Raw genomic sequence first — 22,435 nt, forward strand, 5'->3', positions numbered from 1 at the left:
GTTTATAGACTTGGAGGTTGAGACCGTCGGGAGAGCCAGGAAGCCCCCCCGACCACGGAGCCCTGCGGGGCACCCCCTGCTGGAACCAGGAACGCCTCCTGAGGACCAGCTGCCAACGTGTGTTTCTGTCACTTTAGGTGACACACTTGCCCCCTGGAGTCAGCGTGTCTCTACCGGAGCTGTCATTTTGCAGCCTGCGTACCCGGCTGGGCCCTGGAGGAGGGCAGGTGTGCTGGGGTCAGTTCACTCTGTGATGGAGGCGAGCAGCTGGCTGATGTCTGGGTCAGGAGAGATGTTGAGCGATCTGGTTAAGGCAGCCCCTTTGCTCTCAGCTGAATGACAGGGCTGTCAGGCCTCCTCGTTAGAGTGTTTGTTTAAATGATGTGCTTCTGGGAACTAAGCAGTGGACGTCATCATCATCATCATCATCATCTCAACTGGAATCTATTTGGCACTTACCGTATGCTGGGCGTGTGCAGCTCTCACCAGATGTCTTACAAAATCCCCCCAACTCCCCTAAGCACCCTCCCCATCCCCATTTTACAGATGGGAAAATTGAGGTTTTGAGAGGTTTGCTCATAGCTACCAAAAGGCAGAGCTGGATTTGCCCTGGTCTGCCCCATCTCAGAGCCTTCCCCACCTCCAGCTCATCAGAGCCCCGGGGTAGGTTCATTTCCCATCTGCAACCTAAAAGTTCATGCTTTCCCTTGCTAATCACCAGGCACTGCTAGCTTTTCCATAGAGTGTTTATGAAAACTGATTTTATTCAAGGAGTGAACAACATCACTTCATCATCAGTCAGGTGGGCAAACCCAGCAAGGGTGTGAACCATCCAAACGGGCACTCCTTTAAAGGGGAAGAAACCAATCCCTCTTCACCAGGAAACAGGTGACAGCTCACACAGGCCGGCTTGGTGAGCTCCGGACATTAGCCACCAGGCAGAGGTGAGCCATCAAGTGGCAGAGGGCCCCTGAGACCTGCCATCCCTAGCCACTAAGTCACCAAGAGAGGAAACCGAGGCTCAGAGAAGTGGGGGCTTTGCTCGAGGTCATCCAGAGAGGGAGCCAGCGCTGAGCTTGACACCTTTGCTCACCACGATGGCTCAGGGGACCCAGTCCAGGAACAGGTGTGTTCCTGTCGGGGGAGCCGCAGCACCACCGCCCAGGTGGGCCAGTTCAGCCCTGTCCCTGAGGCCCAGCACGTGTCCTTCTCCACCTGCTCGCCGCTCTTGCCCTGTGCACCTCTCTCCCTATGCCCATCTCCGCGTGCCTTCCAGTGCCGGTTGTGTTTTCTCCGTTTGTCTTGCTCTCTGTCTTAGCTATGCCCCCATCCAAGCCACCACCATGTGCCACACAAAGCCACACCTGGCTCTACCTGACTACACCTGGCCACACCTGGCCAGCCTGCACTGTTGTTCCCAGAGCCCATTGAGAGGGGTCAGAAACTGGTGTGCCACCAACCTTCCCCAGGAAGCACCATGCCCTGCCGTGGGGCAGGGGCACAAGGCCTGGCTTGCGTTGCCACCTGAGGTGACACTGTGGACTCCCAGAAGCCCATCAGCTGCGCCGACGCCTCCTAGCTGGGACACAAGTCCACAGGGCAGGGACGCTGTGCGGGTTTTTGCTGACAGCACTGGGAGAGCATTCTGAGGGCTCTGTCCTGCCCCGTTCCTGTCCGTTTCCTTCTGGCCTGACTGCCTTACCTTGTTCTCCCTTCTCCCCTTTTCGTGTTTTCATTCCTCCCCACCTTCCCTCCTTCCTCCCTTCCTCCCTCCTTCTTTCCTATTCAGTGAGCCCTTAACTCTGTGCCAGGAGCTGTAACTAAGCTCCGGGAATCCAGTGGTGACAAGACACAGCTCTGCCCTTTTGGAGGCTGCATGTACTGGGAGGAACAGGCATCCAGGGAACCGTCCAAGTGCTGAGAACCCCCAGCCGAGGCCAGGGCTCGGAGAGACCTAGCCTCAGGCGGGAATCTGCTCGGAGGGGCCACCACGCACTCTGCGGTGTGAAGGACGCCGCCCTTAGCCAGGCGAACAGCTGTGCTGTGAAGGTGCACGGGGCGGGGGGGGGGGGGGGGGGGGGGCGCGGTTTGGGCGTCGCTGTGGCTGCAGCACAGGGGAGGGAGGGAGGGTGCGAAGAGGTGGCCAGGAGAGTGGGCGCTGGACATCCAGGCCCTGCGGGCCACAGTGGGACAGACAGTGCTCTTAAGAGCCTGGAGCGGGGGGTACAGGGTGGATGGGAGGCACACTGGGGGACTCGGCCCATCCTTGGCCTGCTGCCCGCCTCCTCCCCTCTCTGGGCCTGAGGCCCCACTCTGGGTGCAGCTGGGGAATGCACTGTGGTAACCAGGCACAGGCCAGGGGATCAGGACACCTGGATTCGAGGCATGGCCAGGCATCCTTTCATCTCTCTGGCCCTCAATTTTCCCATCAGTGAGATGGTCATTGAAGGCCCTACAAAGCTCTCCATGTCAAGCCAGAGCTTGGAGAATGCAGCAGTTTGTGGGAGTATTTTGGGGCTTGGGTGTCAAGCAAACCAAGTTCAAATTGCAGCTCCGCCACTTTTTAACTGTACCTCCTTGGGTGTGTCAGGTCCCCTCTCTGGGCCTCAGTCTCCTCCCCTGTAAAATGGGTCCATTACGGCTCCTACCACATAGCGTTGTTTGGGAGCATTAGATGGCAAAGTGAAAGGTCATGACAATCACCAGCGCTCACAGTAATGTTAGCCCTTGATATTATTGTTAGTATTATTGCTCAGCCGTTGTGCAAGTCTGAGCTGGGCACAAGGCAGGGAGGTGCCACCAGGCCCCGGGGGCACTGGGACAGAGCCAGCGTCACCCCAGCCTGCGTCCCATGACACCAGAGCACCCTGCACAGCTGAGAGTGTCCAGTTGCAGAGGGGGGAGGGGGATGCACATCTTGAATTGCCCCGTCAGCCGCAGGCCACCGAACACCGTTCTGACTCAGGCTTCTTTCCCAGGCGGATGTGTCAGACACCCCAAAATACACGCAGGCATCATATTTTCTCTTTTCCTCACTCCTTCCCTAATGACACGACCTTTTCTGGGTAAGGAGCTCACACCTACTCAGTGCAGAAAAGTTATTTTCAGAAACATATTCCTCCAGCAAATATTTATTCAACAAGTACTCCAGGCCTGGCATGGTTCTAAGCACTGGGGTGCAGCAGAGGATGAAGGAGTCCCCATTTTCATGCAGCTGACAGTCTAAAGGGTATAGATCAGGGATCAGCCAACTGCCTGTGGGCCAAATCCAGCTAGCCTCCTGTTTTGTAAATAAAGTTTTATTGGAACACAGACATTGTGCTGCTGACATGGTAACGACAGGAAAGCTGAAGTTGGGACAGAGACCCCATGGCCCACAAAGCCCAAAATATTTATTATCTGGCCCCTTATAGAAAGAGTTTGCTGGGCTCTGATAAGAGATTAAGAAATGAAGAGCCCCCTTCTGATTTGTTTTTAATTCGTGATGTCTACTATATGATAGTGTTGGAGGAATGATTTAATTAATTTTATTTAATTTTATTATCTGATGATATTGGGATAAAAAAATCACAAGTGTGGATACTAACTAAAATCATCATCAATAATAGAAAGACAGCCCATTTCCTCACCACGTACAGTGCCACTGGTATCAGTTTTCTGTGGAAACTTCTGGAGATTTCCTTTGCTTATTCTCACATGCATTTACATATTTGTTTTTACAAAGCTGGTATCAACACATGTGCTGTTTTGTTACCTTTTTAAAAAAAATAATATTTGCTAGTATAAGGCAGACATCTTTCTGTGACAGTAAATATTCTTTCTGAGCATCATTTTGTTTGGCGGTGTTTATTCCATCACATGGATATATCATATTGTATTTCACCGATCCCCATCTTATTGGATATTTAGGACAATTCAGTGTTTTGCAATGTTATGTCCAATGTTTAGCAATCTTTGCTCTCCTGCGGGGAATCGTCTGTGTTCATAGGTCTTGGTGAGCGTGTCTAATGATTTTCTTGAGATAAATTTCTGGAACTAAAATTGCTGAGCCGAGAGTATGCACGTTTTAAATTTCAGGACGTGTGTTGCCACTTGTTTAAACACAACCCTCAAAGGCGTCTGTCAGGCTGGTCTCTCCAGCCTGGGTGTTAGAAAACTGTCCATTATAGGTCCTGGGCTGCGGCAGTCGTGTTTGCCTGCAAGACGAGGGCCTAGAATTTTCACCTACCACCAGCTTGGGGCTTGGTGAGCTAGCCTGAGCAAGTGGTTTTTAAACCTGTCAAGTTCGTGAGGCTTTTTTAGAGCATTTTAAAGTGCATTTCCTCATCTGAGCCTCTTGAAGCATCCTGGACAAGGTGGGAGGCTGCAAGGAGCCCAGAAAACTGGGTTCCAGGCCCCCCAGCCCTGACTTTCACTCCCCGTGAGCAATCCCTGCCTCTGAGTTTATCATCTATCTGAAAAAGTTTATCGTCTGAAAAGATGGAAAAAAACCCCAGCTGAATGGACTCAAGGGTCCTTGGAGATCTAAATGTTAAGATTCGCGACTTACCTGGTGGTCCAGTGGTTAAGACTTCGCCTTCCAGTACGGAGGGTGTGGGTTCGATCCCTGGTCAGGGAGCTAAGATCCCACATGCCTCATGGCCAAAAAACCAAAAAACATAACACAGAGGCAAAATTGTAACAAATTCAATAAAGACTTTTAAAAATGGTCCACATTAAAAAAAATCTTAAAAAAAAATAAATGTTAAGATGTGATGACTTGGTGTGACAAATGACAGCTGAAATTTGGATTGTGGCTGGTTGATATCCATCGGGGGTGCATGTCAAAAAAAAGACCTGCCCATGACCCAAATGCGGGACTAATTTGGACACGTGTGCTCCTCAGACAACGCTTCTCTTTATCCATCATGTATTTTCAGACCACCTTGTAGATATCTGCTCATCCGCAGACAGTGAGAGCCTTTAAGGCAGAACTGATTTGGAAGAACACTCTGCCTTAAAGCTAACTTAAAAACCTGACTTTCAAAAAGTTTCAGAAGAGTTTTGGACCCTTTCTGTGGTTGATCTTGAGGCCTTGTAGCCCTGGGAGCGAAGATCAAGCCTCGTTGATCTGAACTGCTACCGGGGTCTGCTACAGTGACGAGACATGAATAATTTGCACTGTGCACAAGGTTACCAGGATACTAGTGGGAGAAATTACTGACAGACAGCTGATTTCTTAAGCCTCATTTGCAAGATCAATTCCCTTAGATGATCCTAACCCCTGGAGTACTGCAGATTTGGGGGTTCTGTGTTAAAGCATAGGGACTGAGATGGCATTCAACCAAATACTTAACATCTGCATTGTCCAGACATTGAGGCACAGAGAGGTTAAGTAACTTGCCCAAGGTCACACAGCCTGAATACAGGATCTGTGTGATGGAGCCTGGATTTAAATCCAGGCATCTGGCTCCAGAAATAGTACTCATCCAACGGAGACTGAAAAACAACAGGTCAATTATAATGAACATAATTTGGGAAGTTCTACAGCAGTGCTCTTCAGTAGAAACTTTCTGCCATGATGGAAATGTCCTGTATCTTGTGCTGTTCAATATGGTAGCCACACGTGGCTATGGAGCCCTTGAAATATAGCTAGAGCCGCTGAGGAACTGGATTCTTCATATTTTTAACATTTTAATTAATTTAAATGAAATTTAAATAGCCACACGTGGCTAGCGGCTATCATATTGGACAGCACAGATATAGAGACTTGAGGTCTAGGGAATGGTGGGATCTGGCTCCTGAGCCAGCTTTAGGTGAGGGGAGTTCAGTTCTTCCTGGAGGAAGAGCCAGCAAAGCTGAAATCTGAACGACAGCCAGGTGTTGGTGGCTGCTCCAGCAGGTCTGGACATGAGGGATAGCCAACTGAGGAAGGTGAGAGGAGGAAAGCGGGCTGGAGCAGCCAGTGAGAGGGGCTGGGAGGGCCTGGGGATGGGGGAGGGGCAGGGGACGATGGGGGAAGAGCCCCAGTAGTGAAAGTCCTACAAGCCATCCTTATGGTGTTTGGACTTGACCCTGGGGAGCTACTGAAGGGTTTTGAGCAGAGACACTGCAGGCTTAGATTTCAGTTTTGGAAAGTGTAGTGGGAAGAGAATATATGGGGACGGGGGCGAGCAGAGGTGAGGGAGGCAGGGGGATCCTAGAGCTGGCCAAAGTCTTCCTGGTGGAGACTTTGAAGGGCTTGGGGATTGATCCGACACGGGGATGAGAGTGACAGAGGAGTCAGGGATGCTGCTTTCTGGAATCCTGAGTCTGGCTTTAGGCAGTGGAGGGAGAAGACCTCCATCCCTGCCTGCGGGGATCACAGATCCGTGAGCATGAATCTTAAACCTCTGCGGGAGGGCCCACAAATGGGGATGCATGGAAGCCAATGTATTTTGCTGAGGACCATTTATTCCCGCCACACCCTGCCGCCCAGAGCCTTCCAAAGGTCAGGAAGCATTCCCCTGCCTCCTGCCCTGATTTCACCCTTAGCATCCTATGGAACTTGCCATGCTGATTTCCAGAGGCCCCACCTGCAGATCCCTTCCTCCATCACTCAGCACCGAAAGATCCCCATCTCTTGGGGGTTTTGAGGACCCGAGAAGAATCACACTTTGCCAGGAGTCCATCCCCCTGCCTGACTCTGGGGAGGGCTGTGAGCCTGATTCTGATCGCATCAGCTCCTATGTCCCGAGCACCTATATGCCAGGCACTGAGCTTAACGCGTTCTAGGGCTTATCTCCCTGAAGCCTCAAAACAACCCGTTTTTCCACTGAGGAAACTGAGGCTTGGATGGGCGGAGTCCCTTGGCCAGACCACCCAGCTGGGGCAGAGCAGAGACAGCAACCTCTCCGCTCCCAACCCTGAGCTGTAAGCTGTCCCTGAGCGGTCGCCTTTCTGCCTTATGCTGAGCTTGGCACACATGGGGCACAGACCTAGCATGCACCTTGCAGCCGTCTGCAAGCTGCTGGGGACAAGGATGTCGAGTCCACCAGAGGCAGCCCCCCAGGCCCCGACCTCTGGCCTCCGAATCCGACCCATGCGGTGGGTTAATTTAGGGAATGGCCGATTCTGTGACAACTTTGAAAGCAGTAAGCAGCTGGGAGCATGCTCAGATGACCACTTCCATTCCTGGGTCCCAGGGGGAATTCTCTTAAGGGTACTGGGCGTCTGACCATGTCAGGTGACCTTTCAAGGCAAAAACATCCAAGTTTCCCCACCTGGGGACTGACTGAATCCCTCAGGCCTGCTAACAGCCACCCTCATGCTGCTCTGGACTTGCAGTTTGGGTGGACTGTTCCAAGGCTGCCTCGTATATGCTACCCCTCCACCCTGCGATTCTCTGCCTAGGGAGTTCTCCTGTGGGAGTCATCAGAGATGTGTCGCTTCAGCCCCAAGGATGTTCGTTGTATGGTTGATGATAACGGTGAACAGCAACCTAAATGCCATGACACTTGGAGATCGATTAAAGGAACAGTGCTGTGTCCGGGCAGCAGAATATTCTTCAGCCGTTAATGATGATGTTCTAAACGAGTTGACCCAGACGAAATTCTGGGCAGGATTATGGCAGAATATGGTCACTGGGTGAGGGGTGACTTTTAAATATTATTTTTTGTGCTTTCCTGTAATTTTGACATGTTTTGCAACAAGCATTTGTGATTTTGGTAACGAGGAAAAGGAATCTACAGGCAGCGAAATGAGGGTGTGTGAGTGTGGTTGTTTACCAGGGTGACTGAGAGGCTTATCCTGATTCCCTGGGGTCCTTGCCCATACCTCGCCCATAGCATCCCCTCATGGGGTACGCAAGTGTCCCCAAAAGGTGAGAGAAGGAGAATGAGGAAGGAGATGGGCATTTATGGGGTGTTTCCTGGATGTCAGGTCCTTCCCTTGGAGCTATCATGTGTGTCTTCTCATTGGCATCTTGCCACGTCCCTGTGCCCCAGAGAGGGAGACAAAAGCCCTGAGGTCACACAGCAGAGCTTTTTCCCGAGGCGCCTGCTCACTCTGCAGGACCACACAGGTTTGCTCTGCTAAGGATGGCTCCGTAGAAGTGTGAAGAGGTGTGCTCCCCCGTGGGAGGAAGATAAGCTACTGCAGGGCAGTCTGCCCACCGCCACTAAGCACCTACTGGGTGCCAGGCAGGCTCTGGGTGGGGAACAAAGGTGATGGAGTGTCCAATCTTAAAGGCTGCCTCGGCTGAGTTACAGAATCTGTGTAGTGACCCCCACCCCTGGTTCCCAAGTGCCTAGCACATGGTAGGTGCTCAGTAGATGTCTGTTGCATAAATAACTTATATGTCAAACTTTACCTGGCACAAAAATGAGTCCAGAGTAGGCAGGGAGAGTGCAGGGGAAGGCAAGGTCACTGTGGGCTGTTGCAGTGGCTTGGGGTGGGAGGGATGGATAGGAAGTGGGAGAGGTACAAGCAAAGCCACAGAGGCTGGAAGGTAAGGCTTGTGTGGGATGCAGTGAGTAGGTCTCGGTGGGTGGGATGGGGCGTCTGTTTGGGGCAGGGGTAGGGGATGGGACTGGACAGGAAACCTGGGGCTCAATTACAAGCGGTGTTGGATCTCAGCAGGAGGACAGTAGGGAGCTGTGGAAGATGTTTGAGCAGGAGATGCATATGCTCCAGAGCACATTGCAGCAGAATATGCCTCCTGACCCCAAGGGGAACACAAGGAGTGAGATGCTCCTGCTGGTGTTTCTGGAACTGGGGGCCAAGTTGTTCTCACCCCCTCACCCCGTGACCCCCAACTCCCTCCATATTCCTCATCCACTGGCTCCAAGCCATCAAGAGATGGTGACTGGGAACATCCTTCAAAGCTCAGAAGCCAAGGCCATTTTTTTTTTAACATCTTTATTGGAGTATAACTGCTTTACAATGGTGTGTTAGTTTCTGCTGTATAACAAAGTGAATCAGCTATACGTATACATATGTTCCCATATCTCTTCCCTCTTGTGTCTCCCTCCCTCCCACCCTCCCTATCCCACCCCTCTAGGTCCTCACAAAGCACGGAGCTAATCTCCCTGTGCTATGTGGCTGCTTCCCACAAGCTATCTATTGTACATCTGGTAGTGTATATATGTCCATGCCACTCTCTCACTTCGTCCCAGCTTACCCTTCCCCCTCCCCGTGTTCTCAAGTCCATTCTCTACGTCTGCATCTTTATTCCTGTCCTGCCCCTAGGCTCTTCAGAACCATTTTTTTTTAAACATCTTTATTGGAGTATAATTGCTTTACAATGGTGTGTTAGTTTCTGCTTTATAACAAAGTGAATCAGTTATACATATACATCTGTTCCCATATCTCTTCCCTCTTGCGTCTCCCTCCCTCCCACCCTCCCTATTCCACGCCTCTAGGTGGTCACAAAGCACCGAGCTGATTTGGAATTGCTCTTGTGCCAATGGCCACCCAAGGGGCTGGAGTTTTGGTTTTGCCTTGAACATTCCAGCTGCTCCCCAATCAATAACACAGAGGCCCAAGTGTCAGCCAGTTCAACAGTCAGTCACCAGGGGCGGGGTTTTAATTTGCCGAGTGAACAAGTTAGGGAGGCCAGCACTTTGATGGAGATCACTAAGCCTCAGTGTTCTCGTCTGTAAAATGGGGATTGTAATGAGCTCCACCTCATGGGATTGCCATGCAGCTCAGCGAGGTGATATGCAGACAGCTTGATCAACACCGGGGACAAGTTAAACGCTCCACGAAGGCTGTGCTGGTGATGCTGGTGGTGGAAGCATGGCGACCGTGAGAACCTGGTGGCGGGGGACGGATGGGGGAGCACCATAACCAGACTGATAAGTCCTGGGAGCAGGGAAGATGGAGAGCAGTTTGGCCAGGGGTAGGGTGGTACCCACACAGGATGAAGGAGGGTGACCCCTTCATCTCAGTTTGCCTGGCTTTGGCACCCGCCTGCATCCTGCGATGTCTTGGGCAAACCCGGAGGGTAGGTCACCCTCATGCCCAGCACAGACGTTTGGACCCACTTCCGAGAGCGGTAGGGAGCTGAGGTGGGTTCGAGCAGGGGGCGATGCGGTGTGAGTTACCAGCTGGGACCAGGTTCTGAGCACTTTCCCTGATAGAAACCTCTGGCTTGTCCTTGCAGGATCAGCTGAAGCAGTGTTTCTCCAGGCGGACCCCCGAGGCCAAGGACACTGACACCCTCGTGCAGGAAGCCGACAGCCAGTATGGGACGTGGCTGGACCAGCACCAGAGCGGGGAGAGGTAGGGCGTGTGGGGCGGGGCCTCTGGGCAGGAGTCAGGGTGGCCCATCTGTCTCCTGATTTCTCTGTTACTAAGTAGAACCTGTTTTGTCTGTAACTATAAGAGCAAACCATTTCTTTTTATAAAACAGAAATTTAGAATGTACAAAAAACTTATTTTAAAATGATATATGAAATATCCAGAATAGGCAAATCCATAGAGACAGAAAGTAGATTTGTGGTTGCCAGGGGCTGGGGGGAGGGGGGGAGGGGGAGTGACTGCTTAACAGGGACCAGATTTCCTTCTGGGGAGATGAAGATGTTCTAGAACCAGAGAGCGGTGATACTTGCACAACATTGTGAATGCACTACTGGTAAATTTCATGTTACGTGTGTTTCACTACCATAAAAAAAAAATTACAAAGAAAATGAAGATCGCCTCTAATCCCAGAACACAGATATAACCTTCATTAATGTTTTTTGTTGTCTTTCTAGACTTTTTTCTCTATGTATATTGTGTGTTTACAAATATAGGAGCATATTACAGATACTGCTTTATAAGCTATGTCAGCATTTAGTATCACCGCTGTTAGAGGCTTGTAGGGCCCCTCAGGTGTCAGCCTGCCTGGGAAGGAATATTATTATGACTGTGGCAGAAGCCTGAAGGTTACTGAGCATCGCCTGGATTCAGGAGGCAGGCAGGTCTGAATTCCAGCTTCACTCCAGCTGGCTGTGAGGTCCTGGGTGAATTAGTTATATTTGCCAGATTTCACGCTCCTTCTCCATAGAAAGGGAATGACGCTCATAAAAAGAGCCAAGATGTGTTGAGCAGACAGGCCGAGCACTGTTATAAGCACGTTTACATTTAATCCTATCGCCCCATCTTGCAGAGGCAAAGACTGAGGCACATGGGGTTGTCAGGAGGGTAACCTGTGCAGCAGTTGGCATATTTCCTGGCACTTAGTAGGAGCTTGATACATTGCACCTGTTCATTGTTTTAAAAATGCAATTTTTCTTCTCTCCCTTGGGGGGGATCGAACACAGCAGCAGCTTCCTGGACACCAGGGGTGGGCTTACTGTGTTCTCAGCTCACCCTTCCCACCGGCGGGCCACAGGATCGCACGGTGTTTTGAAGTCAGGGAGACCTGGGTCGACCCCAGCATGGCCACTTACCAGCTGTGTCACTGTGTGACTCAGTTTCCTCATCTGTGGGTTTCACGCCCAGGGATATGGTGTGTTCATGGCTGAGCTGGACTCAGACGCAGGTCTCCCATCTCCTTCCCCTGCCCCCATCCGTCAGGAGCGGCCACACCCCTCTGCTGGTTTATGTCCCCTAGCTGTCATTGGTACTAAAGCTGGGTGGAGGTTGATGGAATTGGAAGTGGGTAAGAAAAGGGAAGCACAGGTTCCTTCCAGTACCCATGAAGGCTTTTTGTTTTCTTTCCTACCCTGTGATGTGTGTTAATCAGTGAGCGAGTCTGGAAGCCTGGGTGTCCTGGTTTTGCGGTCGCTGTGTGACCCTGGGAGGCCCCTTCTCCCTCTGGGACCTGGCGTCTCCCCTGTGTCCTGGGGTCGCCCCCTGCTGTCTCGCGGAGGCACTGCAGCTCCTCCTCCGGGAAAAGGGCCCAGGAGCTGCTGTGCCCCCAACCCTGAGCAGCGGCGCCACCTGCAGCCTCCTCAGTAGTATTGCCCTCATTTTTTGTGGATTTGCCTCAGTCGCACCCCACACCCAAACATCCTGCCTATTCCAAGGAATAAATTCTTCCCCGAGCTGACAAAAAGCATGGTTGTGCTCCTGCAGTGAAACACCAGTACACCTGGGTTGCAGGTTCTGCCCAAGGGTTCAGCTCAGGGGTATTTCAGGGCAGACCCTCCTATCAGAGAGGTGGTGTCTGGTGTGCCCGTCCCCGCTTCCTTAGGGTTAGGCTCTCCTGTGCTCTTGGCTTTGGGGTCTTTTTAAAGGGGGAGCGGGGAGCCTATTTAATTTAATGGCTTGATTTATTGACATATTTTCTATCCTGTGTGGTTCCAATTATCCAAGTGGTACTTGGAATACATTATGGGCAGAAATTCCAGGAGGAGAGGGTCACGGACCTGGATTCTGGGGTCAGGTCTGTCCCTTTGGGCAGGCTACTTCACGTCTCTGTGCCTCGGTTTCCTCATCTTGAGCGAGGTTAGTATTGAATTTCCTGAGGTTAATCCTACCTCCTAGGGTTGTGGAGGTTGCAGGATTTTAGGGTAATCACTGTAGGACTGTGAAGAGGATGGAACGATACAGTTGTTAGCACAGGGCCTGGCACGTAATAAGCGCTCCGTAAATCTTTAGTGAGTGAGTGAGTGAATGAATGGATGGATGAAACAATGCAGGAGATTCCCCCCCTCCTGCTCTCCCGCGGGTGACTGCCAGTGATTATTTGGCCTACATCAGCGCCGTGTGACAGAAATACAACACAAGCGGCAAACTCGAGACACACATGCAGTTTTAGTGTTCCAGTAGCCACATCAGTAAAACAGAAACAGGCAAAATTAATTTTAACAGTATGTTCTCTTGAGCCCAGTAGATCCGAAATACTATCATTTTAACATGTAATCACTATAAAGTTATTAACGCGGTATTTTACGTTCGTTTTTTTTCACTCAAAGTGCTGAGAATCAGTGTGTACTGATTGTACTCAGGGCCCAGCTCAGCCCTCACTCACCACATGACAAGGGCCCAGCGGCCCACATGTGACCAGTGCCTCCCGTAATGGACAGCGCAGGGTTAGAGGGTCTTGAACGGGACATTCTGCACCCATTCTGCACCTGTTCAGGTGTTCTAGCGGCACCATGGACAGCACCTGGCTGGGCCCAGAGCGGTTCTCCTAACTGGGACGTTCTGTCTCCTGTTTCCCAGCATATAAAGCACACCCCACACCCTACCTTCTGCCACTTGCCTTCCTTGGAGTTCAGGTCTCTGAAACTACCTGCCCGACCAGGCCTCCCTCCCTTGCTTCCATTCTCGTAGCTTGGCCCCCGAGTCCCCATCCCCGGATGGCAGTGCCACATCGGCTCAGAAGCAGCCCCCCAGCAGCCGCTTGTCCTCCCTGTCCTCCCAAACGGAGACCACCTCTGCTGGGGACCAGCACGACTGCTCCAAGGACCAGCAGAGCACCAGCGTGGACCGATCCAGCACGGACCTGGAATCCACTGACGGGATGGAGGGGCCGCCCCCAGCAGATGCCTGCCCCGCAAAGAGGGTGGACGACTTCTCCTTTATCCATGTAAGTCAGTCGTCGGGAGCACATGCTGGAAACAGTCATCTCTTCTTAAAGGGACGTTCTAGCATCTCCCAATGAATTCCCCCTTTCCCTGGTAGAATCTGTGTGCCAGGGCCCCCTGTGGTGGGTGCAGAGGGCACAGTCTGAGATGGGACTGAAGTCTACATGAGGCTTGTACCCGTCACACACCAGCTGTGTGTCTTGGGGCAACTGTCTTCACCTCTCTGAACCTCGGCTTCCTTATCCACCTGTAACCAGTACAGTGGGTTCCACAGCTGTGAATGCAATCACACATGTACAAATGAAAACTGAGCTGAGCCCTCACCTGTTAGGCGAACAGGCCATCTGGCCTCTCACCCCTGGCAGGTGGGAGGTGTCTGCCTGAGGTCTGCAAATCTAGGCGTGCAGCCTGGACTTCACTCAGACCGATTCTGCTGGGGGTTCTGACCAAGGTCTTGCCAAGTGGGACCATGTCCCTGGAGCCAGGGAATCCAAGCCTGTCTGTAAAGGGGAGCCTCCGCAGGCGTGGGCAGCCCTCAGAACTCAGCTCTTCTGGGGCCCATGGAGAGCCACCCCGCAGGATGCTAGCCACCCAAGTCCAACTGCCTCCGACCCAGCCCCTTCTAGACCTGCAGGGGTCAGGCAGGTTGGCCTTTTCAATCCTTGAGACCCAGGGGTCTTATTATTCTCCTTCCCTGACAATAGGGCTACCTGCCCACCCTCCTGAGGATGCAACATCTAAATGATGCAAAATCCAAAACGGACCCTGTCTCCTCAGTGAAGCCTCACGTCCACACTCTTAGAGATGGCTACACAGATGCCCCCAGAGAAGGACCATCACTGCTTTAGGTGTGGGGCTTCCTTTAGGGCCTCAAATGGGATTCTCCTTCCTAAATATGGTCAAGGTCTCTCTCTGGCATCTCTAAATAAGGGCAGAAATGAGGAAAGGCACACACTCCAAGTCTCCATTGGGGCACCCCACTATATCAACATGGACAGGGTGCAGATTGTCAGGACTTAGTTAGGTGATTTATTCAGTTATTCATCCAACAAACATTTATTGAGCTCCAGCTATGTCCCAAGCATTGCTCCAGCTTACATGCCCATACGATGTCACTGTGCCATAGCATAATTCTCCTGATTTACCTTCTGGAACACTAAGCCCAAGAGGCAAAACCCCTGCCCCATTTTTATTTTATTTTATTTTATTTAACTTATCCTTTCACATAACCAGAGACAACATTATTTTTTTTTAACATTTTAAAAAAAAATTTGGCCACACTGAGCAGCTTGCAGGATCTCAGTTTCCCGACAGGGATTGAACCTGGGCCATGACAGTGAAAGCGCCAAACCCTAACCACTAGACCACCAGGAACTCCCTCATTTTTGCTGATTAGGGAACAGAAGTGGCCACTGAGTGATTGAAATGCCAGTGTCCCTAAGCACAGGTCCAGCCAATTATTTATCACTGAGGTCTCCCACAGGCAGTGTTTGGAGGCTGAAAGGGGAGGCGAGGCACTAGGGAAGGAATCAGCTTCTGCACCAGCCTGAGGCTGCACGGGTGGCCCTGGGGAATGGAACCACACCCCCTTCAGCAGCCTCTGCGTTGCTGTGGCTCCCCACCCCTTTCCCTGAGTCTGAGAAACCCGCTCTATTTAGTAGCGACCGGAGATATATGCTCTCCTCTTGAGGACGGCGGACCCTTTATGATTTCCATCTCTCCGCCACTTCCACCAGCCCCACACAAGTCCCCACACTGGACAGCATCGCAGCCAATTTGGGAAACAGGTGTGCAGATATCAGCCCCCTCCTCCTGCCCCCAATGGGGTGTCTGTCACTTACCAACTCTGGCAAATGAGTCACTGAAATTAGCTCATCATCGCTAACTTAAAAGGCCCTGGGTGACAGAATTTCTCCAAGGTGGACCTGAGAGGAAGAATCCAACATTTCAGGCCAGGACCTGAGCTGGCCAGGAAGGGAGAAGCCCATTGTAGGAATAGCTCTCAGCTGCGAGCCTGGGTCAGGTGCTGCTGGAACCAGGACCTTCCATGCCTGGGCTCCCTGAATTCTCTCAACCACCCTGGCAAGGGGATACTATTATCATTCCGTTGTTACAAATAGGGACACCCAAGCTCAGAGAGGGTAAGTCCCCTGCTCTGAGGTCACACAGCTGGCATTTGAACTGAGCGGGATTTGAAGCCCAAGCTCTGAGCTCTTCACCACCATGTCCTTGGAGATCACTGAGCCAGAGGCTGCCCCACCTTCTTGCTGGGCCTACCCAGGTGGTCTGCCCCCAGCCCTTTCAGCACAAAAGGTGGTGATGTTGGAAACCATCACTGACCCTCCACCTGCCTCTGCTCAGAGTGTGATGCTTGAAAACAAATGCCTGGTGCTTAGTAGGTTGCTCCACTGGCTCCCACCTGCACCCTGAATTATTGTGGGTAGAGGAAGGACCACACTGAGAACCTCTCAGCTCATGGACCCTGTGTGGAATAAGGTTGTTGTAAGGATTTAGTTAGATGATGTGTTCAGTTATTCATTCAACAAACAAACAAACATGTACTGAGCTCCTGTTAGGTACTGCTCTAGCTTACCTGCTCAGATGATGTCACCAGGAGGGGAAAGCCATTTCCATTATGTGCTCACTGTACTCCAGGCACTGTGTGGGGCACTCAAAGTTTATTTGATTCTTGGAATCAGCCTGCATGCTATATTTCACAGAGAAAGTAGGCTTAGAGTGTTAGATTCCCACTGAAATGCGGAAATGCTGGCCCATATACCACCTAAATAGCATTGTGTATCGACGCAGCTATGCACACCTCCCTTGGGTGATGCCCCCATTTAATGTTTCCCATACTTTGTTTCCCCTCTTCTTCCCTGCCACTCCCACAGCAAACCTCAGTCCTCGACTCAAGTGCCCTAAAGACCCGGGTGCAGCTCAGCAAGAGAAGCCGCCGCCGGGCTCCCATCTCCCACTCCCTCCGGCGCAGCCAAGTCAGCGAGTCGGAGAGCAGGTCTCCTTTGGAGGAGGAGGCCAACAGCACGTGGATGTTCAAGGACTCCACAGGTATGCCCCCTCTCCTCCACAGGTAGCACATTGGATAGCAGGAAGGATTTAGGTTAAACCCTGGAAGAGCTTTCTGACTTTGAAGGCTGTGGGATATTAGAACACAATAACATAGGAAACTGTGGCTTCTTATTATACCAAGCTTATTAGAAACTAGGTAAAACATTTTTTTGAGGATGATATATTAATTAGGGCTCCACAGGTTGCAAGGAACTGAGACAACTTAATAGGATTTCACTATTTATGCTGTTATCCTTATTAAATTCACCCTTATCCTCTCTTCAGGTTTGTTTGCTGGTCTTTTTCTAGATTCTCAAGTTGAAAGATCAGTTCATTTATTGTCAGTCTTTTGGGGTTTCTAATAAATTATTTAAGGCTATGCATTCTCCTCTAAGGACTCCTTTGGCCACGTTCCATGTCAAACCCTGAGCTGAATCCTAAAGAACAGATAGGAATTAGCCAGGGAAGGGTATTCCAGATGGAAATATCAACAGGATCAAAGGGGCAGAGGTGTGGAAAGAACATTCCGTGAGTGTGGCGGGGGCAGGGGCGGGTCATCTCTCTAAGCAGTTCAGTGTTTCCCAAGCCAGAAATAGCAGGAATCAAGCTAGAAAGGCAGGGCCAGTTCGTGGAGAGTTGTGATTCCTTGCTAAGGAGTTAGACTTGATCTGTAGATGGAGAGCCATGGAAGAGTTTTAAGGAGAAGCAAAATCTCAGAATGGAGGCTGCGAGTGACTTCAGTACCCTTTTCTTTGCAACAGAGGAGAAATCCCCCAGGAAGGAAGAGTCAGATGAGGAGGAGAAGACACCCAGAGCTGAGAGGACACCCATCAGCCGACCCCAGAGGATGCCCGTGTTTCCAGGCATGGACCCAGCAGCGCTGAAGGTACCAGACTTCATGCCCAGAGCTGTGCTTACCTGTGGTAGCAAAACAGACAGGCCCGTGTTTCTCACCCTCCTCCCTCCTTCCTTCCCTCTCTCCTTCCTTGCATCCCTCCCTTCCTGTCTTCCTCCCTCTCTGTCTAATTTTTGAAATAGTTGAAGATTCACGAGAAATTGCAAAACTAGTATGAGAGACTTCCTGTGTACCCCTCCTCACCCAGCTTCCCCCAGTGCTAAAGCATCCCATGGCCATGGAACATTATCAAGACCAGGACATAGGCCTTGGCCCCGTGCTATGAACAATACTACTGATTTATTTGGATTTCTCCAGTAATCCTGTGTTTCTGAATCTCCACTTTCTTTCTCTAGCTCCCACACCTGCTCTTCAGTTTATTCTTCCAGCTAAGCCTCCACGTGCTCATCTGTAAAGGGGGTTAGAAGTCCACCTTAGGCATCAGGCCCAGTGCTGGATGTCTGGGAAACAGGAGTGAACTAGCCCAGGCTTCTGTTCTTGAGGAATCTGGTGTGCTAGGGGTGGGAGGCCCATAAAATGATTATTTTGATTCCAAACAATGTGAGAAGTCAGCACTGGAACCACATTAATCTGTCTTAAGTAGCACCGCAATCCCAGTTGGACTGTAGAATCCTGAGGGCAGGGCTGGGCTGTCTCCCCACCCTCAGCTCCACCGAGCATCTCACAGGTCCTGGGAGGCAGTGGTACTTAATGCAGGCGAGAGAGGGGCCTCTTTTATCCCCAGGCACCATGTGCTTGCAAACTCGCTTTATGTCCCCAGCAACCCTAGAAAAGGTGGCTCTTCACTCCCATTTTACTGGAGAAGAAATCAAGACAAAGAAGCCTAGGTTGTTTGTGGAATTTCTCAGCCCCACACTCCGTGTGGCCAGGGAGCCTCCTGTTAGGGGCTGTGAAGTTGCCACTCCTTCAGTAGATGGCAGCTTTGCCTTTCATGTCATTTCTGGCAAGAATAAAAAGCTGATAAACAGCGGATGCATGCTTGCCCCTGTAATTCATTTTACAGGCCTTCAAAACATGAATGCCTTGCAGCAACTGTCCTGGGCCAGAGGTTTTCTGACTTCTTTTCTGGAGCATCGGAACAAAGCCTGCCTTACAGGGCAACCTAACACAGGGGGCAGAGAAAGGCCCTGCTTGCAGGAGAGAGTAGAGGCCCTAGGGAGGCTGCCAGGCTTTTTCTCGAAAGAGCCCTGGAGTTGGAATGGGGCAGACCTAGGACGAATCCTAGTTGTTGAAAACCGTGTGACTTTGGGCCAGCTGCTCAACCTTTGACCTTTAGGCTACTCCTCTATAAAATAGGGAAAGCCAGTCTCCACCCTGGAAACGTGTGTCATATAACTTACACCTGGTGGAGTCCAGACGCTGGATGCCCAGCGCACAGAAGCTGCCAGGCCGACGATGGTGAGGACCACTATTGCTGGGGGCTCTGCCAGCATTGACTTGGAGACAGATGCCACCTGCCACCATCATACCCCCCCAGCCCCCAAAGGAATTCTGGGCACACCATTCCAAGTCATCCCATTCCCTGCGTGCCCTCCAAAAATGGTGGGAATCCACCCTGCCTTTTCCTTGTGCAAATCTGATAGTCAGAAACCTCACTTATTCATATTCACAGGAGCAAAGAGCTTAAAAGAGCTGGACCTCAGCTGTAAGATGCATCTCTTGTCTCCATCTCGGGGTTCTCAGGAAACCAAAGGAGATGGAGCGTCCTGTGATGAGGACACCACACATGGTGGCTTTTCAGCCAAAGATAATGTGATTGTGTGGATTTTTCATGGTTGTTTGATCCCAGTGGTCAAGGGTGGCCTCTTGGACTATAAGCCTGACCTCTGATTTTTCTTGGCCTCCACGGTCAGGCAGCATCTCCCCCACCCCCAAGTCTGCTGCCTGGGTCCGTTCAGATGCTGGGAGCCCTGCTGTCGCCATGCAGTGACAGTGCCGTAGGATGGGACCCTTCCCCAGACCAAGGGCGGGTTACAGACTCCACCCCTGTCTTCTCTTCCCAGGCTCAGCTTCACAAGAGGCCAGAGATGGACAGTCCCAGTGATACCCCCAGCTGGGCCCCCCAGCCCAAGAGCCCCAAGTCCCCCTTCCAGCCTGGGGTGCTAGGCAGTCGCGTGCTGCCCTCCAACGTGGAGAAGGACGAGAGGTGAGAGTGTTGCTAACACATAAAAGTTAGGGATTATTCATGATACTGTTATTGTAATATAAGAGCTATGATAGAGCAGAGGTTGACCAACTGTAGCCCACAGGTCAAATTCAGCCCACTGTCTGTGTTTGTAAATAAAGTTTTATTGGCACACAGCCATCATTTAAGGATTGTCTGTGGCTGCTTTCCTGATGCAACTGCAGACCTGACACATTGACACAGACACCCTATAATGTGCAAAGTCAGAAATACTTACTATCTGACCCCGGTGATAGAGGAAGGCAGGAGAAGAGTTCAGAACCCAGACTTGAGGAGGAAGGGTGTGGAAAAGGCTTCCAAGAGGAAGGGATGCCCGAGCTGGGTCATGACAGACAAAAGAGGTGGCCAAAGTCACAGCACATGCAGAGGTCCAGAGGCCTGGTAGAACTGGGTGCTGTAGGCTGTGCATGTTATTGGAGCACAGAGTGGGCCATGGGAAGCAGGAAAGCAAGAGGATGAGAGAGAGAGACAGGCTGAGGCAGAGATGGTACCTCTCTTGCTCTGCGGATGCCAGAATTGCTCTAGAGTCAGCTGAGGGCACCATTGTTTCTCCAGGGCTGGAGGGACCCCCAGACCAGGAGGCCTGGTTTTGAGCCTCCACCATCAGGCAAGCCTTGCTTGGGGTACTCAGACCCCTGTCTGTCCAGGGGACCTCTCCTTCCTTGCAGACCCCCACCCCACCCCCAGCCAGGTCAGCAATGTCCCTGAGCCCTCCAGGACTGCAGAGTCAGGAGCTTTCTCTGAGATAAACAGAAGTAAGGTCTTGTGTGTACATGTGTTTGATTATAAAAGTAGTACCTGCTCACCTTAGAAATTGTAGAAAATATAAAATGAATATAAAACAGGAAAGAAAATCACCCATGATGTGACACCCCGCCCCCCACCGCCACCCCGCCAGAAGACTACCATAGTGACGTTTGGGCCTTTCTCCTTCCATTCTTGTTAAATGTAGTCGAGATTACAACATAAAATATATATAGCTTCTTTGCCAGTTACATATTTCATGTGACGATTCTCCCATAGCCATTAAAGTTTTCATAAGTATATCTTTTTCTTTAAAAAATTTTCAGATGTTTTTGTTTGACTTCATTGTTTTTGTTAAAATGATGTGTTCTCATTACAAGCCATTGTGAGAAACAGAGAAAAATACATAAAGCAGAAAGTAAAAAATAAGACACTCGAAAATGTTATCACTCGGTTGGTGATGACTCAAGTGGATTCACTTTGAGAAAATTCATTGAGCTGTGCGCTTGTGATCTGAGTGATTTCTGGATGTGTGTTCTTCGATTTTTAAAAAAAGTTAAAACAAATCGTACCTCCCCCAAATAATTATTGTTATTCGGTAAACATAAGATCGATCTATCTATCTATCTATCTATCTATCTGTGTCTTACAGGCATTGTTTTAGTCAGGGTTCTCCAAAGAAACATAACAATAGTATGTATACACAGGGAGAGAGAGAGAGAGAGAGAGAGAGAAGGATTTATTTTAAGGAATTGGTTTTCACGATTGTGGACGCTGACAAGTCCAAATTCTGCAGGGTAGACAGGCAGGTTGCAGACCTGGCGAGGAGCTGGTGTTGCAGTTCAAGTCCCAAAGGCAGTATCTTGGCAGAATTCCCTCTTCTTCTGGGGAGGTTGGTCTTTTTCAGTTAAGGCCTTCGACTGATTGGATGAGGCCCACCCATGTTATGGAGGGTAATCTGCTTTATTCAGAGACAACTGGTTTAAATATTAATCTCATCTAAAAAATAAAATTAAATACCTTCACAGAAATAGCTAGTATAATGTTTGACCAAACAGCTGGGCACTGTGGCCTAGCCAAGTTGACACACAGAATTAACCCTTACGGGCATGTACCTGGGTAGAGAGATGGAAGGATGGATGGATATTTGGGTGGCAAATGGATGGATGGAAATAATTTTATGTAAGCATGACTTTCTGCTGCAGATTATTTCACAGAATGGATGTACCATGATTTATCTAACATTCTTCATTTTGGAGCACTTTGGTTAATTCCTGTTTCAATCCTGTCGACATGGGCATCTTTGCTACCTGCGAGTGTGGCTCAGCCCCCACCCACACGGCGGCAGGAGAATTGGGTCCCTCAGGGGGTCCTCGGTCAGGCTCACACTTGACTCCTACTGCCTTTGTGGTTTCAGATCGGAAGAGCCCTCTCCCCAGTGGCTAAAGGAGCTGAAATCCAAGAAGAGGCAAAGCTTGTATGAAAATCAAGCTTGAGCAGGTATGAGGGGCTCTGGAGGGGAGACCCAGACAGAGCCTGCAATCTGAGGAGCAGGGAACTTGGGCCAGGAGGCAAAGGCTCAGAGACTTGGGATGCTGTACCCTGGAAAAGAGAAGGGAAAACGTGGTTGAGGGTGTTTTGGGTTCCCGTAAAGAGGGTGGCAATGATCTGCTTCTTCTTAGGGAAAAAAAAAACCACAGTTGGACGGCCTGGGGTGGGTGGAAAGGGCATGGACTCTGGTCTCATGCCCTTGGCCAGCCCTTCTCACTGCATCTCAGGCCTCCTTTATAAATTGAACGGGCAGGACAGCTTAATCTGAAATGTCCCCAATTTCTACATTCCTATACAACCTGTATAATTAAAAATTAATTTGAAAAAAAAAGAAATTAAAAAATCGAACGATTAGATATGCCCTGGTGTGGGCCCCAAATGATTTAACTTCTTGAACTTTAGTTTGCCCATCTGTAAAATGGGGTAGCAGCGCCCGTGTTGCCGAGCTGTCCAGAGGGCTCCCTGAGAATGGACTGGAAGTCCCTGGGGGAGGAA

The 22,435-nt window shown here is 50.6% G+C and overlaps 1 protein-coding gene across 3 annotated transcripts in view; it reads left to right on the plus strand.

The window, feature by feature from the left end:
• The window catches only part of KIAA1671 (KIAA1671 ortholog), a 187,831-nt gene that overhangs the window by 159,592 nt on the left and 5,804 nt on the right, over positions 1 to 22,435 (plus strand). For all 3 annotated transcript variants that reach the window (XM_060118093.1, XM_060118094.1, XM_060118095.1), the window contains 6 exons: positions 10,124 to 10,242; positions 13,225 to 13,480; positions 16,370 to 16,544; positions 17,306 to 17,430; positions 19,464 to 19,606; positions 21,807 to 21,889. In XM_060118093.1, the coding sequence (XP_059974076.1) occupies positions 10,124 to 10,242; positions 13,225 to 13,480; positions 16,370 to 16,544; positions 17,306 to 17,430; positions 19,464 to 19,606; positions 21,807 to 21,885 (897 nt within the window). In that variant the 3' untranslated portion in view covers positions 21,886 to 21,889. The remainder of the gene's footprint in view (positions 1 to 10,123; positions 10,243 to 13,224; positions 13,481 to 16,369; positions 16,545 to 17,305; positions 17,431 to 19,463; positions 19,607 to 21,806; positions 21,890 to 22,435) is intronic.

The sequence above is a fragment of the Mesoplodon densirostris genome, chromosome 15 (assembly GCF_025265405.1).
Source record: "Mesoplodon densirostris isolate mMesDen1 chromosome 15, mMesDen1 primary haplotype, whole genome shotgun sequence".
Taxonomy (NCBI): Eukaryota; Metazoa; Chordata; class Mammalia; order Artiodactyla; family Ziphiidae; genus Mesoplodon; species Mesoplodon densirostris.